This window comes from Pteronotus mesoamericanus, unplaced genomic scaffold (assembly GCF_021234165.1).
Source record: "Pteronotus mesoamericanus isolate MK-2021 breed Mesoamerican mustached bat unplaced genomic scaffold, CSHL_Meso_final contig_100, whole genome shotgun sequence".
In the NCBI taxonomy this organism is placed as follows: Eukaryota; Metazoa; Chordata; class Mammalia; order Chiroptera; family Mormoopidae; genus Pteronotus; species Pteronotus mesoamericanus.
The window spans coordinates 18,165,356-18,184,595 of record NW_026554999.1 but is presented as its reverse complement, the minus strand read 5'-3'; the positions used below and the strand labels follow the sequence as shown (position 1 = coordinate 18,184,595).

The following is a 19,240-nucleotide window of genomic DNA, read 5'->3' as shown; positions in this document are numbered from 1 at the left end:
ACAAAGGGATTGCCTTGGACAGGGGAGAAAAAGCGTCCACTGGTCTTAACAAGAACAAAGTCTTGCCCAGTGAGAGCAATTTCAGTGATACAAGGATGGCCAAAACTAGGTTATCAGGTTTGAAGCATGATAGGAAGTGAAGAAGAGGAAGCAACCAGTGTAGGAAAATCCTCTGAGAACCTTGTCTCAGCTGGGGAGATTCCAGTGAGCAGGAAGATGTCACCGGACATGAGCCTACCACTGTCTAGCCGGCCATTTCTTCCTTGTTCTGAAACGGCCTTTCCTAGGAGACTCAGATAAGGACTCTCCTTTCCTTGGGGATTTTCCCACGAAAAATTTGCCTATGGTGCTATCCACTGATCTCACCTTTCTGTTCAGAAATTTCTCTAAGCCCAAAATATTCATTAAAAAGCTAACATTCATGAAACATGTCCTAAGCCTTGTGCTGAACATGTTACATGGATTGTTTTACTGAGACCTCAAGACAACAATCAAGAAGGTATTTACAAAGAGGTGAAACCGAGGCTTGGGAAGATTTAGTGAGTCACATGGTCAGTGGGGAGGCTGGTATATGAGCCAGATCCTTCCAACTCCACCACCTAAGTGCTAGCTTCTCTAATGTCTCTATCATCTCTCTGAAGCCTGAATATGCTCACCCTGGCTCAGGTGCTGCCAGGACCCACTCCTTCTGAGAATTCAGTTTGCAGATTGAATCTTTGTTCCCTCCTGACCTGCATGCCAATCTCAGTCCTGAACATTCGGCCACACTGGATGTCAGGCCAATAAAAACAGCTACCATTTTTCCAGCTCCTGCCTCCCCCACCCTAACCTAAGACATGATGTTTGATGTATCTTGTTCCTTATTTTGTTCCGTCTTCAAGGCAACCTTATACAATCACTATTATTTTGTCTATTTTATAGATAAGGAACCTCAAATTCAGAGCAGGCAAATAATTTGCCCAAAGTCACACATCTGGTGAATGGCATAACTGGCCCCAAAAGAAGTCTGCCTGATGCAATAACCTCCCAAAGCTGCTAACCACGGCTCCGGTCCTGTGGCCCCCTCCCCTCCGTGGCCCCAGGAGAGCGGCTCCCGCCCCCGTGTGGAAGTCTAATCATTTAGCAGATCATCTGTTCAGTTAGCGTTCTGAGTATATATGTCAGGTTCACCAAATCGACTGGAGTAACGAGTAACTTATTGGCTCTTATAGACGGGTAGGATGTTGTTGCAGCTCCCAGAACTGAAAGAAGAACCACAGGAACCAAGGAATGAGAGCCAAAACCAGGACTCAGTGCTGCCATCATGCTCTCTAAATTCCCCTTCCATCTGTTGCTTTGCTTGACCCCTATGTTTGGTGGGAAAGATGCCTTGTATGAAGCCTGGAAGCCTCAGGCCCATAGCATCCAGCTGTGTGCTCAGCAGGAAAGAGGCTTCCTTCTTCCAGAATCCACATATCAATCCCAGGGAAAGCCTCTGATTGGCCCTGCTTGGGTAAAGTGCCCACCCCTTGAGCCAATCACTGGCGCAGGAGAATGGGCTTCTATGATTGGTGCAGTTGGGTTCACACAACTACCTGCTGGCAATGGGTCAGCGTGTGTGGAGGTAGTGGGAAGTTCACAAACCACTCATCAGGTCTGTGTGACAACAGGGAGAAAGTTCCTAAAGGAAAGGGATACCACAAATGGGATAAAGAACAGAAAAGGGGGGAAAGTAAAAGTCACTATCACACTCCCACTACTGGTCCATGTGAGAGACAGGGCAGACACAAAACAGATACCAACCTGAGAGTTCACAGCCTCATAAGGAAATAAAGTTTACAGACACGAAGGTGTTAATGAGAGCTGAGAGCAGCTGCCATCTATGAAGCACCTATCAGGTGCCAGGCTTTGGGCCAAGAACTTCCATGTTCATTTTCTTATTCCATATTCACAGACCCCAGAAAGCAGGTACTCTTATGACCCCTACTTTTCCTAAATGAAAGAGGCAGTAGAAAACAACCTTTCTTTTTTTGGCAAGACAGCCAATACATGAGAAAACAAAGATGTTATGGGTTCCTTATCCCTGCTCAGAGAGGTTAAGTGATTTGACCAAGGTCACACAGCTAGCATATTAAATGAACATCCTGGGAAACATCTACTTAACTGCCAAAAGAGTGCTTCTGTTTCTTCCTGGTGACTAAAGGACCAGGGAAGATTGTGAGAAATAGGGGGCAAGGGTAGTGAATCCAAGCAGAGCTCTGAAGAATGAAACACCCAGGCCGGGAGGCAGGGAGGTTGGGGGGGGGGTGGCAGAGAATGGATCCATTTCCAAACACTAAGGTAGGCAAGCTGGAGAACCACCCAGAACCTATCTATTCCCTCTTATCTGTGGCAGCCCCTTGGAGGTTTACAATCAGAGACCCTTCCTGGGATTTCTCTTCTCCGTCCTGCCCTGACTAGCCCAGATCTTCTTCGCAGAGGGTATACACCAATCTCTCTCCTCCTCCATACTGGCTGCCCTCCTGTGGACACACCCAGTGAATTGAGGTTTTAGGTGTAGTTTGATTCACACAAATGATGAAAGAAATGTCACTTCCTTTTTTTAAAAAAAAAATCTTACTTTTATTCATGAGGACCAACATCAATTAGATATTAAGTAGTCACATTCCCATCCTCTCCAACTGAGTTCATTGCCTCCAAACACACCCAGTTCAAACACACCTCCCTCACTTTGGACACAGGCAGATGGTTCCATGGACTTGAGACTAGAAACTCATTTTTGTCCTCAGGATCAGCCCATTTTGACCTTGGCCATCCTTTAGTCTCACAGCTGCAGCAGAAGTGGTTAGTGAGACACCTTGAGTACCTCAATTTCACTTTATGAGATACCCAGTGTAGTCACATTCATAGATACAGAAAGTGAAATGGCAGTTCCCAGGGGCCAGGGATGGGGAGGGAGAATGGGCAGTTATTGTTTAATGGGGACAGAGTTTCAGCTTTTTGTGATGAAGAGTTCTGGAGTTGGATGGTGGTAAAGGAAGAACAACAATCTCGGTTCCTGAGGTTCAAGGCCACCAGGGGCTGGCCTCAAATCCCCATCTAAGTCCCATCTCCCTTGAACACACATCCACATCTAGTTCAAGATCTGCACAACCCTGCTGTTAGAACTTTTAGCAATGTCTCTTATACTTACTAATAATGCCTATTCCTCACCAACCACTCAGCCCTCAATGTCCAACGATTCAGCTCCTGCCACCTTCCTTCCCCTCCTCCCCCAAAACCTGTCCTTGCCATATCACCAGTGGCTTCCTATGGACACTTTTCATTCCTTCTCTCACAGCTGCTCAAGGCAGACTTTCGACACTGTTGTGCACATGCTCCCAACAAACCCTCCCTCCCTGGGGCTGAACTGTCTTGGTTCTTCTCCCACCTCCCTGAGCGCTCCTGTCCCTCTCACTCAGGGACTTTCCCAAGGTTCTGGCCTGGATCTGCTACTTTTGTCACTAGTCTACAGTCTTTTTGCTCAATCTCATCCCCTGTAATGATGATTAAAAACAACACCACCACCACCACTCAGGCCCAGGCATAGATCCATATATTCACCTGTCTTCACTGTATCTCCACCTATTCCAAATTGAACTCCTTCCTCTTCCTCACCTGTTCTTCCCTTCTGTTGTCTGACTCAACTGGTGGTGCAACCATCTACTCAGGCTCCCACACTATGATTCAGGGGCCTCCTGGACTCTTCCTCTCTCTTAAAATTCAACCAAGTCTTGCCATGTTCTCCTAAATCATTTCTCAAAGCACCCTCTCCACTCCATCCCTGCTGCCGCCCCAGCTCCTCTTTCTCTCTCAGCTCCATTCAAGTAACAGCCTCCTAACTGGTCTCCCTGTAGCCTAGCCCTCAGGTCCACCAGCCACAATGCCCCAGAGGGATCTTCTGGGAAGGCAAGCAGAACCAGGCTGCCCTCTGCTCCAGAAGAAAATCCAAGCTCCTAACCATGCCCTCCAAGTCTCTCCAGGATCTGGTGGTCTTCCTCTAATCCACTTTTCACTGAACTGTCAAAATGGTATCTCTACAAGGCCACAGTTGGCTTACATCGAACCTCCCCTCAATCTGCATTGAGCCCTGCTATCTCCCCTCCTCACTGCCTGAGCGCTCAGGCCCACAGGCCTCACACTGACTGTCACCTGGGTAACTCCTATTTCCCTGTGCCACGCAGCTCAGGGATGCCTCTCGGGAGAGGCTGCCAGCCCCGGGGGTGGGCTGCTCCCTGCCCTCCCTCACCCTCCCTGGCCCTCCCGGTCTCTCACCATTGCTTCTAGAACTTGCCTTTTTCCTGTATTTGCCACCCTTCAGTTTACTCAGGAGTGTCCCCCAGGAGCTGTGAGCTTCCTGAAATGCTGCTTTTTCCTTCCTACACCCCAGAGTCTAGCACGGGGTCTGGTACAGAGAGGTACGGAATGAATGTTGAGTAAGCGGCTGCATAACTGAACGAAGGGACTACCTGCCATCTGAGGAGCCTCCAGTTCCCAGCTGCTCCCAGCCGAGAGCTTGACACACTGTAGATGCTCAGTAAAGGTTGTGCATATTTTGTTTTCTGAATTAATCTGATTTAATGTCTGAAGTAGTTTGTGGTGTGATAGGGAGAAGGAAAGGGTCTGGATGCGGGAAACTTAACCAAAAGGGAAGCGTGGGGTGCACCACAGCAGGGGAAGGGGCAATAGGGGTGTCCGTAAAGGTGGGCAGGAACTAAGTCCGTAGTCTGCTGTCTCTCCGTGCGCCGAGGTCAGCGGAGTCCGGCCGGGCTAGATTGCCTCCAGCCCCTCCATCGCAGGAAATCTCCCCATCACCGGGATGGCGAGAACCCTGCTCGGCGGTCGCGCTCGGCACTGGGAGGCGTGTGTGTCGCTTTAAAAGCTCCCTCCCGACGCGCGGGGCCGGCCCTTCCCTACCGGCGCCGAGCGCGCGGAGCCGCGGAGCCGGGCGGCCTTGGAGGGAGCAGCGCCCGCCCGGGCGGCCAGTCCGGCGGGGATCGCGAGGAGGGCCGGGGGCGCCCAGGCGAGGGCGGCGCGGCGCTCGAGGAGCGGGCCCAGGCCTACGGAGCCCGGCCGGGCAGGTCAGGGCGAGGCCTCGGAGGGAGGCCCAGCCTGAGCTGTCGCCGGTGTGCCCGGTCGGCAGCGACCCGGCGCCCCGGGCCGCGGAGGCGGCGAGCCGGGAGGGGCGGGCGGGAGGCGGCGGCCTCGGAGCCGGGGCTGCGAGCCCTGTGCTCCCTGCCGGGCCGGGCCGCCGCGCACCCTCCCCTTCCACCCCTTATCTCGCCGCGCCTCCTCCTCTTGCTGGTGTCGCCTCCTCCCCCCGCGCCCCGCTCCGCTCCCGCCCGCCCCCGGGCCGCCGAACCCAGCCGGGCCGGGTCCCCGGCCTCGCGCGATCGTGGCCGGGCCCGGCGGACACCAGTCCCTCGGCCGACGCCGCCCCTCCCCCGGGGCCCGGTGGCTTCCGGACCTTTCCGACCGTGGACTGAGCAGTGGCAGCACTCTTGCCGCCGGCTGAGCACCGGGCTGGGAGGCGCGGACCCTCGCGGCCGCTCGGGACGCCTCGGTTGCGGGAGCGAGGACATCCTGGGTCCGGGCTGAGTGCGTCCCGGGCAGCGAGTGGTGCCGGCTCATTCCGAACAAGGCAGATCCTGCGGGCCCCGGCTCCGGCCGCTCTGGACTGGACCGAGCGAAGCCCGGACGGCGCCGAGCCCGGGGAATGCCGGGCGCGGGCTGAGGGGATCCCTCCGACTTTGGCTCACGCACTGGGACCGCCTCGGCGTCGCCTCAGACTCCTTAAGACAGGGTCACTTGTGGCCTGAGAGCCCCGGGCCCTCCAGACCCTGGCTCCTTCCCGACCCGCAGTCCGGCTGGGGTTGGGGGAGAATTTTCCTGCCCCCTTTCTGGGAGCGCGGAGGCCCCGCCCCCTCCCACCGCCCAGATGTCTCCCGGGGTGGCTCTGAGGACCTCCCTGAGGCCAGGGGCCGAAGGGTCCAGAGAGAGAAGCCCGCCCTAGGGAGCCTGGGGGGCCCCCCAACCTCATCTTGGGGCTTGGCCCCCGACGCTGATCGGAAGACAGGCCGGTACCCCCACCTTCGGTGAGTCGTGGAGCTGAGCGGGGGTTCTGAGGGAAGGAGAGGCTGGGAAAGGGAAGGCTTGCTGATGAGAGGACACCTTGGGGGCACTACGAGGGAGGACGGAAGACTGGAGAGACCCTCTGGTGAACCTGCGGGGCATGGCCAGGCTGGGGAGGGGGGTTTAGGGCGACCTGGAGTACGGTGCTCCATCTCAGGCTGAGGACTTCTGCGTCTAAAGCAGGGGCTCCCTCTTTTCCTTCTCAAAGAGGAGCTGTGCTGTAGACCATCTGCCTCCACCACCTCTTCCTACAAAGAAAAAAATTAATAAATCCCCAGCGAGGAAGGGTGCAGGATAAGGAAAGGAGGGAGGCAGCAGCATTGCCGGCTGGTGCTGCAGCCTGGGAGGGCTGATGCCAGGCTTACTCTCTCTGCAGGGGGCTGCCCTCCTCCAATCCAGCTCCCTTCCCAGGGCTGTCCACATCTGGAGCCCCCTGCACATCTGGAAGACCCCAGCCACCACCCTGCAGGTGTCAATTGCATCCAGAGATCTCTGCCTTTGCAACTGCCCAAGAGTTGTGAGGGGATTGCCCCTACGTTCCCCTGTCCCAAGGGCATCTCTTACCCTTAGTCCCTGCAGAGTCACCCCCTGCCTCTGTGTCCTGGCTCAGCCAGAAATCAGCCCAGCACACCTATAGGCAAATCGAGTCCTGGAGGCCACGCCTGTGATCCAAAGCCCCTCCCCCTGCCCTCCTGTGTCCTCACCTTGACCCCCTCTGTCAGATCTGTCTCCCTCTGGGTGTCCCATTCCCCATCCAGAGGCAGGGGAGGCGGGGTGGCAGGGGTCAGGGGCTGGGTGAGGACCACCCAGGGCCAGGGTGGGCTGGGGGGCCGTTAAGATGTGGAGCTCTGCCTGGCTGAGGGGGGCTCTGTGGAGGCAGACACAGTGTGTGCCTGGCTGGGGGGAGTATGGGCAGGCCTGCTGCCACGTGGTGAAGGATGAACATTCGGGGCACCCTGGACCTCGGGCAGCCCAGTGACGACCCCAGCAGTGGTGGCGAGCGTGAGCGGATTCGACAGCGTATGAAGATGGTCATCGGGCAGCTCGAGGGCATTCTGCGGGAGCTCAAAGAGGTGGCCAAGGAGCTCAGGGAGGTGAGTAAGGGGCCAGACGGACCCTAGACCAGTTTTCCCGGGCCTGGCACAAAAACATACTCTCACATGTATGTTTCTGTGTGTATGTGTGCAAAGCTGTGTGCACAGGTGCCACTCTGCTGGGTACCTCCTTCTCCTTGTTCTCCTTTCCCCAAATCTGCTCTGCTAAAAATCTCACGATAGCCCAGGGCCAGAGGATTCTCAGTGTTGCAGAGACTGCTTGGGCAGCATGTCATAGGCCCAAGGCTCTGTGGTTAGCGCTCAGGGCTGCTGAGGCGGCCAGTAAGGACTGAGTCCCACCATAGCCTCTTCGTGGGATACACTCTTCTGGAGCCCAGGCTGATCTTTGACCCCCACCATCTGCCTCTCAGGCTCTGAGCTGGTCCCAGGGGGCCCTGGGAGAGTGGATGGCTCTAATGAGGCCATCCCCACTGCTCGGGGCCCAGATCAGAGCATTCCCCAGATATTACACAGATACTCAGAACCCATGATCCTGGAAAAACTACAGCCAGCTAGGCCCTCCCTGCCCTGAGGTGGAAATGAGTCTAGGCGGCTGCTAGTGGGTTATCAGAATTTCTGTGCACATTGGCAGGGGCAGGAATCTCCTCTAAAGGGATGCATGCCTATCCCACAGTTCTGATTGCCTTTTTCCAAGGCTGAAAAGTCACCTAGAGACCTTAGGATGTGTGTCCCTCTCTGTCTCTCTAAGTGAAGCCGGGTTTAATTACCGCTTCCCACATTGCTGGAGTAATGAGGTACACACGTCCTCGGCCCTGCCCGCTGGGCTGTGTTCGAGCCCAAAATGCATGACCAGCGTTCTGAGCCACTGACCTGAATTTGCCCACTGGGTGCCATTACACCAGCCAGGTGGGCTTTAGGCAAATTTCAACTCCTTGTAACTAGGGCCCCTGCAGAGATGGCAGGGAGAGTGATTGAATTGGAGTTATGAGCTTGGGCTCTTCCAGCCAGCTGTGCTGGGAGGATAGGGGCTGGGAAGATTGAGGAGAGGGGGTGATGGTGGGTACCAACTCCAGACTGGCAAAGTGGCCTCTAGGCTGGCCCAAGAGCCAAGGAGCAGGGGTTGTTTGAAGGGAGTTTTGTCCAGAGTGGAGAGGCAGGACAGGAACAGAGGTTGGGCAGGATGCCCCTCTACCCAGAGTCAGCACCATGGAGCCTGCCAGGAAGTCCTTACTCAAGAGGCAGGAATGGCTCTTGCTGCCGGTAGAGAGAGGTGGTGGTGGTGCTTCTGCCCATGAACTGGGCTGGCCAGAGTCTGGGCTGAACATCTCTGGGGAATACAATTTGGTGGTCAATGCCCCTGAACAACCCCGCCTCCTCCAATCTCATTGGTCCAAAGGACTACCATCCCCTCTTCGACCCTCCCCGACCCCCATCTATTTCAGATGTTTTGTGGGTCCATCAGAGTCATGGTAACTGTCCAGAGTCTCAGTCTTGAGCAGGGGCATGGGACCTATGCCCCAGCAGCCCACCCAGAAAGAACCAGGATTGACTTTAAGACTGAGAGTCAGCTTTGATATAGCACAGAGCCTATTGCCAATGGACCAGCTGAGCATATTGCAGGAATTTGCTCTCATCCTCATCCACCCCCTGAGCATCCAGACTAGCCCTGTCCATTTACTGTTGAAGAAACTGAGGCCCAGAGAGGGATAGGGGCTTGCCGAAGTCACAGAGACTACCAGTGGCACTCAGTAAAAACTCGGGTTCTTATGCCTACCTACTCTGGGGTTCAGAAGGTGGGCTAATGGGCATTCTCTTTCCATTTTGTTAGGAACCTTCTACAGGTGATACCTTATGCTCATGCTGTGAGAAGGTGCCCTTTCAGGGGTGAGACAGGAAGATCAGAAGCACTGGGGTTTATTTGCAGTCTTTGAGATGCCCCCTCCCTCCCTTCTCAGCACACACACACTTGCCCACTCCCATGTCCTGAACAGCAGAGCTTCAGGTTCATGGGCTGTGAAGCCCAGACACCTGAGCCAGAACAGAGAAAGATGAGTCCCCTCCCCTCACACCCCTTCTAGACCTTGTGCCTCCACCCAAGACTTTGGTGGGTTGTTATGGCAACCAGAATCGACCCCGCATGCCACCACCTGCCCGCTGCCAATGGCACCCAGCTGGGAGGGGAGCAGGCCTCAGAGCTCCCCCATCCCTCAGGCAGGGTCTGGACATGGGGTCTGGGATGGGCAGAGGGGAGTGTTAGGGAAGGCAGGTGAGGCTCCGGAAGGCCCAGACAGAAGAGGAGATGCCATTCCTGAGAGGTGGGATTTGTCAGGAATGGGGTTACCACTTAGGGATGCCAGGCCTGGTTTGGGATAAAGGTTGGAGCCCCCCTTCTCCCACACACTTGGAACCTGTGATCTTGGCTCTTGGTCCTCCAAGGGGGCTGCAAACCTGGATCTGCCTGGCTCTTCTTAGTCGCTTTGTGTGACATTTTTCAGTGGGGAGCTAGAGCCGGCCCAAGGTTGAGAGGTTTCTTTTTTCATACCCCACTCTCCAGGCAGCACCAGCTCAGCGTTCAAAAGCTGGGTTCTGGTCTCAGGAGGGCAAAGCACTTAGACCTGAAGCCAAGATTCACATCCAAGACTACCTGGGAGCAGCACAGGGTGCTTGACAAAGGAGCAAGGCCAGCAGAGAGGGAGGGCTTAGCCGTATCCCCTCTGCTGTCCTCCTTCTCCATCTGCTGCTCCCTTCTCCAGACACCACAGATCATGGCGGAGCCTCCTCGTCCTCTTGAGCATACAGCCTGGAATTCATAGAAAGATGAAGAGCACTAAAGCACTGTCCCCTGGTCCCCGAGCCTCAGTCTACTCATCTCTGAAATTGGGATGATGATAGTTCACACCTCAGAGTGATCTTACAAGGATTTATTGGGGGATTGGGTGCAGTAGGTGGGGGCCAGCAACTACTCACACCTCCAAAGGATTTGAAGTTCCTTCTCCCATATCTCCTCTGTTCTCCCAAACCCCTGCTGCAGCTCTACCTCTGTTTCCCCAGGGAGACAGTGGGCAAGTTCTGTCCCGTGGGTGGGGAAAACAGTTTTATGGACTAAGTGAGGCGAGGAATGTAAAAGTGTCTTGAAAGCAAAAATTTGTGCTGCAAAGGGGTGTGATGGTCAATCATTAATTAGACCTCATCTCTCCTGGGTTCCCCAGTACTCCAGAGTGCCAGGCCAGTCCCAGCAGGCTCTCTAAGCTCAGAATTCTGTGTATCTTACTTTAGAGAAGCAGCACAACCTAGGGACTAAGAGTATGGGCTCCACAGCCGATGTCTCTGGTTCAAATCCTACCTCCACCCTCTTCCGAGCTGTGAGAATTTAGGAAAGTTACTTTACCTCACTGTGCTTCTGTTTTGTATCTTTAAAATGAGCATACACAATTTTTTGCCTCTCTCTGCCACCAGACCTCAGGTGGCTGTGAGAATTAAATGTGATACTATATATGATGTACTTAGCACAGTGATGGGCACAAGACTAGCTTCATATCTGTTAGATATTATTGATGAAATATCCTAACACTGGCCTACTCCTCAGCTCCATCTCAGACCTTGTTCTTTCGGAGTCTCATTGGCTTCTTAGCCATGATCAGGAAGGACCAAGCCAGGGCCCTTCGTCAGTCAATTCCACCTTCTTCTGGTGGGGACAGAAGATAGTGATGGGGATGGGAAGCAGGCCTCCAATAACATGACTTTTGAATGGAGACCCAGAGGAAGTGAGGGTACAAGTCAGTTGGATATATGGGGATGAGTCTCCAATTAGTGGGAGCAGCCACTGCAAAGGTCCTGAGAAGGAAGTGTGCTCGGCATGGTCACGATCAGCAAGGAAGCTGGTGCAGTCAGAGTGGAGTGAACTAGGAGGAGGAGAGCAGGAGGCAAGGGCAAACAGAGCATGTTGGACACAATGCAGAATTTGGATTTTGTCCTCAGTGAGAATCCCACATGCTCTCTAGGAGTCTCCATGTTGTGTTTCTGGGTAGGAATCTGCCTCCCCACTGCTCTCCCTGCTCCCTGCCGATTGGGAGCCCCCAAGGGCAAAGGTAAAAGCCCTTGTCCTTGGCCCCCAGATACTGAGCTTACCTTGAGTAGCTACTTGGCCTCCTCCTCCTTGGTTCCCTCATCCCCAAGATGTCGCTCAGCATGGGGGCTCAGAATGTTCCTGTGTTGACCATCATCGCTAGCTGTTGGGTAGGATGTAACTTAAGGACACAGTTGCCCGGCTGGCATGAACACCTCAGGAGAATGGAGGGATGGACAAAACCCTTTTGCAGCCTGAGGTAAGAGCAAAGCTCCCCACGTGATTTTCTTGGGGATCAGGCACATGGCAGTTGTGCCATCCTGTTGGCCAGGTGCTGTCTGGAAGGTGGCCAGGAAAGCCATGGGCCCTACAGCATGAGGTAAATGTGGCCCAGCCAGGAAGCAGCTGGAGCAGGAGAGGCTGGGGACCACAGAGCTGTGCCAAAGTGGGTCAGCTCCATCACCCGCAGCTCAGCAAGAATTGTGCGAATTTTTTCTTTTTTTTTTTTTTTTTTTTGCCTCCCTTTTCCCTTTGTGTCCTCTTCCTCTGGAGAGATTCATGAAGCTCTGCAGCCAATTAGGCCAAATTGCAGTATGCGAGTTATGAATCAGTCAACTCACTGCCCCCTCCCCAATGCCACAGCCCCCAAGAAGACAATAAATAACGTAATCACAGAATTAAAAAATAATCAGTGGTCATAAATAATGCAGCATCCTCAGTTATGTAACCATCTGCCCGGAGAGCCGGGAGGAAGAAAGGAGGTAGCAACTTGTCAAGAGAAGTGAGGGGGGCAGAGGTGAGGGGGGAAAACAGGAGGAGATCGAGGCTGTGGGAGCCCACAGGCCTCTGTCCTGACTCCAGGGTTTTATGGGACACAGCCATGTTTTTCTTGGAGAGGCAGCTCAGCCAGAGCTGGAGAAAGGGCTGGGACAAAATATTGGGGTGCCTAGGGCCATGGAACATTTTCTCAGAAAAGAACCCTCCAGCAGTTTTTGTTAAGCTCTCTCAACTCATCCACTCACTCAATGGCTATATTATAAAGAATGTACCAATCGCTGTATCAAACTGGGGATGCAATGTTGGGCAAGTCATTTTCTGGCCCACTCCTTGTAGGGAGAAGACATCAACCGCATTATAACCTACATTCTCATGACATTGTAGCAGTGATAAATACTGGATAATATTTTAAGGAAAGGTACAGGGTGCTTTGAGAGCCTTTCACAGGAGACCTGTCTTTGGGGATTAGGGAAGACTTCCTTGTGGCACTGAGATGGAGTGAGTAGGAAAGGAGCAAGACATTTGGGTGATGTGTAGAGGCGGCAGTGAGCTCAGAGGGGGTGTGTGCAAGGGTGGTGAGGAGGTAGGCCTGGGAGGGCGGAGAGCAAAGCGCCCCTGCCAGATTTGGTGAGAGGTAGTGTTTGGAGGCTCAAGAGTTTGGAGAGCACGAAACTGCTGGAAGCAGAGGAGTGCCAAGGTCCTGTGGGCTGATTAGGAAGTTCCCTGGACGCAGGGCGCAGCAGGAGCAGGACAGGGAGCTGCTGCCCGCAGGGAGCCTAGGTGAGTTTGGATGCAGCTGTTCAGGTGAGGGGAGCTGAGGTTGTGACCAGGACAGAGATTGGGGATCGCCTTGGGTCAGGGCCTGGGACCCCTAGAAGATTCTGTCTCAGCCCTCACCTGTCCTTCCTCTCTAGTGTTCCCTCCTGTCCCCTATAGATCAGGCAATTCATGTTATTAAGGGACCAGGCCCAGGAGTCAGGACTCCTGACTTCTGGTCTCAGCTTAGCCCCGTCCAGCCTCTGGGCCTCAGTTTCTCTCTCAGCAAGCACAGTAAGAAGGATGGACTCAACAGTGCCCATTTCGGTCTCTGAGGTTTTGGGATTCTGTGTTTTTTATGGTTTATTTCTCTCTCCATTCTTCGTCTCTTGCTCTCTCTTTTTTTTTTCCTGTGTATATAATTATTTTCCCTGTGCTCCAAGACAATCTCAAATTACATGTAGACAAAATGATTATTAAATCTCAGAGAGAAATCACAGATTTCAAGATATTTAAAGCAGAGAGGCAGGCGGCATGGGGCCTCGCACCCTTGCCCTCCCACTGGCCCCCTGAAATGAGGCACCAGGGAGAGGCAGCAGGGTTATGGGCTGACCAGGCTCTGCATACAATCTGGGTACCCCTGGCACCTCACTTCCCTTTCTGATCCTCACTATGTCATTTATCAAGTGAGTTTGACCTGTCCCACCTAATGAACTGGGTCAGGTTTGCCTCTGGGCCTCAACCATTCGGCTTTTAGAAACTTCTGCGTCTGTTGCATCTGAAAATAGCATTACTTTAGGAAACATAGGTGCCGGGGTTTGAAAGGCCCAACATGCCCCATTATTCTGCCACAGGCACTGGAAGCGCCTCCATCAGAGTGTTATTCCTTTGATGAAGAACTGACTTCCATCAGTTACGTGTTACGCGTTACGTGTAACTAACACGTAGCTGTTACTTCCGTGTTAGTGCCCAGTGGTGTATGGTGGATATTGTCCTACGTGTTTTCTGTGCATCAAGTCCTTAAATCCTCACAACAGCCTAACGAGTAGGTACCATTAGAATTCTCCTTTGCTGCAGAAAGTTACACACAGAGACAATGAGTAACTTGGTTAGGGTCTTGAAGCCGGTAAGCTGTGGGCCAGGGTTGAGCCACAGCTGTGGCCCCAGAGCCCAGGTTCTCAGGTGCTTGTGTGTGCTGACTGCAGTCTAATGCACAGTCGTGTAGCTATTAAATCCCCATCACCTGGGTGAGGAGAAGAGCATCATCCTACTTTACAGGGGAGGAAAATGAGACTGGAGAGGGGAAAGCCAGGTGTAGGACTTGAATCCAGGCCTCGCTTTTTCTCCTCCCTCCACACCCCCAGGGGAAGGGCCTGAATGTGAAATCCTCCCAAGGAGATGGGGGGCAAGGGCCTTTTGGACAGGGGAAGTGTGTTCAGGCCCAAAGTCTTCAGGGATCCTGCCCTGTGCACCTTGGATCTTCCTCACAGGGTATTAGGAGCCCAGCTTCTTGGCCTGGCCTGGCCTTAGCCAACTTTGCACCATCCATCACAGCCAAGTAATTTTACTCCAGGTTCCTACTAGAGTTACCTCCTTTTAGGCAGCAGCAGACTCTCAGCAGCTAGCCTGGTCCGGAGAGTCTGTTTGGAGGGTATGGCTGCCCAGAGGTGTAAGTCCACTCCTGAGGCCAGCAATGCCCTGAGGTGCGATTTGTTCATCAGCTTAATCCCAGGCCCTTAGGTCAGTGGTTCTCAGTTTTTCCCCAGACTAACAGGAGCAGCACAGGGAAGCCTGTTAGACCTGCACCTTCTCAAACCTTACCCAGAACTTACTGAATCAGAAACTCTGGGGAGTGGGCTAATGCACACTCCAGTTTGAGAGTCCCTATTCTAGGCCAGGGTCCCCACCAGTCCTCAGGTGGGGCCTGGGTTGAACAAGAGCTTCTGGGTCATGCAATCTTTTCTGTGATGGGGGAGTCATTGGAATGGGAGACATAAGAAGGGATGGCCAGACTGGAGGGTGGGGCCCTATGCCCATTGCCTGCCCAATCCCAGAAATCACAGCAGCACTCAGAGCAGTGTGCCGTCTTACAGGGCATGGCGCAGGCAGGAATCTCAGCTTCCCCAATGACTGGTGCCTCGGGCCCATTATCTATGACCTCAGGAAATGATGATTTCATGGGGGGAATCTGACACACAGTAGGTGCTCAGAGATGGGAAATGATGTCACTTTCATCACCAATACCCCACAGAACACTGACTGCCCTTAGCATTGTACCTCATGAAACTGTAGTGAAGTTGGTAGGGCTGAGGTTATCAGGCCTACTAGGTGATGAAGGAAGTTGAGGTCCAGAGAAGTTATGCGACTTACCCAAAGACACACGAAGCTGTGTCTGAGTCTGGAACCCAAGTGTCTTGACTCCTCCAGCTCTTTTGCAGGCTTCAGGCAAGTGTCTGTCCACTCTTGACCGGAGGCCATGGGGAATGGGCATCCCTAGGCATCAACACCCCAAAAACAGCTTCTCCAGTCACTCCTAGAATCTCAGAGATTGAAAGAGCCTTGGGGATCAACCAGTTCAGCCAGCTCCCTGTTTACAGATTGAAAAATGGAGACCTAAGTGGGAAATTGTCTAGGCCACCTGCATGGGCATGGGACCCCCTGACCCCTGACCAAGCAGACATCCCACTGACCCAGATGCTTCCTGACCCCTCAGTTTTGTCTTTACTTTCCGCTTTCACTTTGGAGCACTCCCTACCAAACACATAGCATATCCCTAGAAAGCAGTAGTCCTCAGTAAAGATTTGTTGGTTACGGACTTCACTGGGTAATTAATTGACTGATCTGACTCCAGGTAGGAGTACTGGAGAGTCACTGGGAGCTGGCCCTGGGCCTGGTTACTCTTTTCACATGGCTTTGTCCATGGGTCTCTTGGTTCCTCTGTTTTGTTTTTGATGTTTTGCTCTTTTTGTTGTTGGCCTAAAGCCTCTCTCCTCCTCTTGTCTGTCCCCTCCCTATGTCTGTGATTGGGTCTTTTAACCCTCACCATCTTTACCCCTGATTCATGTGCTGACAGTTGCCTAGGCCAGGGGATGTCCTGAGGCAGGGCTGCCTGCATGGAGTCAGAGCTTCAGTCTTTGTCGGGTGGGCGGGTTGCAGTGACCTCCCAACTGAACTACGCACCCCCTTGCCCCCCTGCTCCCCACCGCCCCCCGCCAAATGCATTGAACAGGCAGCTCTCAGCCCAGGCTGGATGGTTTCCTTTTATTGCTTACCAAATAATGCTTGTTTTATTCCTTCTCCAACAAAGCAGGGCTGATCTCCAGTCATCAGAGGCCAGGGAAAGGAAGGAGGGAGAACGCTCCAGGGTGCATGGGGGTAGGGTGGTGGAGACCTCAGAGAGACATTCGCTGACCAACTGCACAGGTTGGTCCAGGGTGTTTCCTCATGGCCACCCCATGTCATTTTTCTCTCTGTCACCACTCCACTGAGTGGACTTGCTGGAGTCTCTCAGCCTTCTTTAAATGGCCCCTTATCAGTCAAAGGAAGGTCAGTCTCTGAGCACCAGGGATGCCCCCAGAACAGCAGCTGGCTATGGGAGCAAGGGGTGTGTGAACGGATAGAGCGCAGGGCTGGAAGGCAGCCTCCCCTCCACCCAACAGACTGAGGAGTGGAAAACGGGAATGGCTGGAACAAGCTCTGTTCACCTTGGTCTACTTTGGGCCCTCCACAGGGCAAACAAGTCTGTAACCTCAAGTCTAGTCACAATCCTGTAGGGTCATCAGCTGGGAGATGTGGGTGGGGGGATATGCTCACACCTAAGTGATGCCAGGTGGTGCCTGGCTCCTCTCACATCTCTGCCCTTCCCTGGCCAGGTGGTGAGCCAGATAGATAAGCTAACCTCAGACTTCGACTTTGAACTGGAGCCGGATGACTGGACCACAGCCACTGTGAGCAGCACGTCCAGCAGCGACAAGGCCGGAGTGGGCGGCCCCTTTGACCTGGGTCACCTGGACTTCATGACAGCCGACATCCTCTCAGACAGCTGGGAGTTCTGCTCCTTCCTGGATGTCTCTACCCCCTCAGACTCTGTGGACGGCCCCGAGCCGACCCGTCCGGGGGCTGGCCCTGACTACCGACTCATGAACGGTGGCACGCCCATCCCTAATGGGCCTCGGGTGGAGACCCCAGACTCTTCCAGTGAGGAGGCCTTCAGCACCGGCCCTGTTAAGGGCCAGCAGCCCCAGCGGACCCCAGGCACACGGGAGAGAGTGCGGTTCAGTGACAAAGTGCTCTACCATGCTTTGTGCTGTGATGATGAGGAGGAGGACGGCGAGGAGGTGGCAGCAGAGGAAGAGGTGGGCCTGTCCCCAGAGCCTCCTCGCACAGAGGCCCATGTGGGCCCTCTCAAGACCTCCCTGGCCCCCAACAAGCCGAGGCGCTCTCTACTTACTGGCCGATGCTCAGGCACCACCTTGGCCCCTGAGCAGACCCGAAGGGTCACAAGGAACAGCAGCACTCAAACAGTGTCAGACAAGAGCACGCAGACAGTGCTCCCCTACACGGCCACCAGGCAGAAAGCCAAGGGGAAAAACTAAGGGCCAGGGAGGGAACAGGGGGGTGGTGGATACATAGAGTTATAAATATATATATATATATTTAAACAAATGCAGTCATAATAAAATTTTAAAATGCTGAGGATCCAGCCCCACAGGCCCCAAAGCTTTCTCAGAGCTCATCTCAGGCACAGAGATGCCTACTTGCCTCCTAGGTCCCAGGAAGTGTGTCCAGAACTGCCCGCCCTCCCTTCTCATTACAGGGCTCCTGAAGGGGTGTCCAAACTTACGTAAATTAGGTGGGATAGGCCTAACCTGGGGCTCCTCTGGAGTCTGGCTGCTGGCCTGGGCCACACCCTGGCAAGATGAATCCACAGGAGTCAGGCTGTGAAGGAGCAGTGTCCAAGGCCAGGGCCAACAGTGATGTGGAGGAGCTGGTAGGACTGAGGGCCTGGGGTGGCAGCACTCCAGCTGGGCCAAGGATCACTTGCCTTCTACTCCAAGACAGCCTTTGCCTCTCATTCCGAAAGGTAAACTCGCCTAGATACATACAACTGAACCCCCACCCCCCCTCTCAGGGTTGCTCAGGACACAGAGAAGAAGGAAGCTGCTCCCACAGGCTGGGCCTGCATGCTGGGGAGCCAGGCTTGCACAGGCCCTGGAGGGTCAGACTGCTGGACAGGGGTTTAGAGAACCTGGACTGCTCCCAAACCTTTCTGTTCCATGCTCAGCCTTGTCCACAAGGGATCGGAGACTCACAGCAGAGCCTTAGCCAGCCCCTGGCTCAGCCCTGAGCGCAGCTGAGATCCATGTGAGGAAGGAGGCAGCAGCCACCGTGGGCCAGAGGCAGGCCCTTGACCCCGTCAGCAGGCAGGGAGCCCCCAGAGGAGTCCAATGGCCCTGCTCCTATACACTGGGACCCTGAGTCCACCTTGGCAGGTCATGAATGACACCAACAGAGACAAGGTAGGAGCCTAGCAATACCAGGGCTTCTCCTGGAGCATGGTCCTTATAGATACAGCATCTGACTTTCTAGGGCTAATGATCCAAACTGTTGTTCATATTTATTAAGCAGATCTCTATGTTGCTACTGCCAAATACATTTCATAGCATAATCTCATTTAATCTTCACAATAACCTGACAAGACAGGAACTATAGCTATCCTCATTTTTCAAATGAGAAGACTCAGGTTCACAGAGGTTAAGTAACTGGCCCAAAGTCATAGAGCTTGTGCCACCCTGCCCTCCATGAGCTTATGGTTTCCAGGCTATACTTGGCTCTGCTATCTAGTAGCTGTGTGACGTTAGGCAAGTCCATTTGCCTCTCTGAGCCTATCTACCTCATCTATGAAGTGGATCTGATAGTGTTCACCTACCTCACCAGCTCCTGTGGGGCTTTGACAAAATGGGGACTACGAAACTACTTGGTAAATGCCTAGGCACTGAACATGTGTTGTGGTCAGTGGGACCCCAACTCAGATTCCAGTGTTTTTCCAGGGCTAGGAGCCCTGAGTGGGGCGGGAAAGAAGCCACCGCCACCAACTGGGAGCTGCTTCTGGGCCACAGCATGATGGCCCCCGACTTGCTTGGAGTGGGGAGGCGGTGGTGATGGCAGCGCAGGGATGCCACTGCTCAGAGCCTCCCCACCGCACACTCAATGAAGGCAGGGGCGCAGCTGGCCAGGGGCGGTCAGGAGGGATCTCTGCTCCTCATGCGGGCGCCCAGGAGAGCCTGGCGAAAGAGACACTGTGCAGCCCCCTGGGGCGGGGAGTAAGAGACTGTGCTGGCCAGTCTGGAGCAGATGCCAGGGATGCTGTCAGGATAAGACAGGCCAGGCCTAGGCAGCCTGCTCTTCAGTGTTGGGGTCTCCCCTCGGCCCTAAA

General features: G+C 54.1%; 1 protein-coding gene across 2 annotated transcripts; it reads left to right on the top strand.

Moving 5' to 3' along the window:
- The first annotated feature begins 6,988 nt into the window (after nt 1–6,988).
- Nucleotides 6,989–17,570, top strand: INSYN1 (inhibitory synaptic factor 1). 2 transcript variants are annotated; one of them, XM_054584344.1, is made up of 2 exons: nt 6,989–7,244; nt 16,677–17,570. In XM_054584344.1, exons 1-2 carry the CDS (start codon nt 7,089–7,091, stop codon nt 17,397–17,399), a joined length of 879 nt encoding a protein of 292 aa, XP_054440319.1. In that variant the 5' UTR covers nt 6,989–7,088; the 3' UTR covers nt 17,400–17,570. The 2 variants fall into 2 exon arrangements, with proteins under 2 accessions (XP_054440319.1, XP_054440407.1); XM_054584432.1 differs by lacking the exon at nt 6,989–7,244 and adding an exon at nt 16,183–16,227.
- Nucleotides 17,571–19,240: the final 1,670 nt, after the last annotated feature.

Excerpts from the sequence above, each read along its gene's own strand:
- INSYN1 (XM_054584344.1), top strand. The coding sequence starts at position 7,089 with ATGAACATTCGGGGCACCCTGGACCTCGGGCAGCCCAGTGACGACCCC. Across the intron at positions 7,245-16,676 it reads TGGCCAAGGAGCTCAGGGAG|GTGGTGAGCCAGATAGATAA; the intron begins GTGAGTAAGGGG and ends TTCCCTGGCCAG.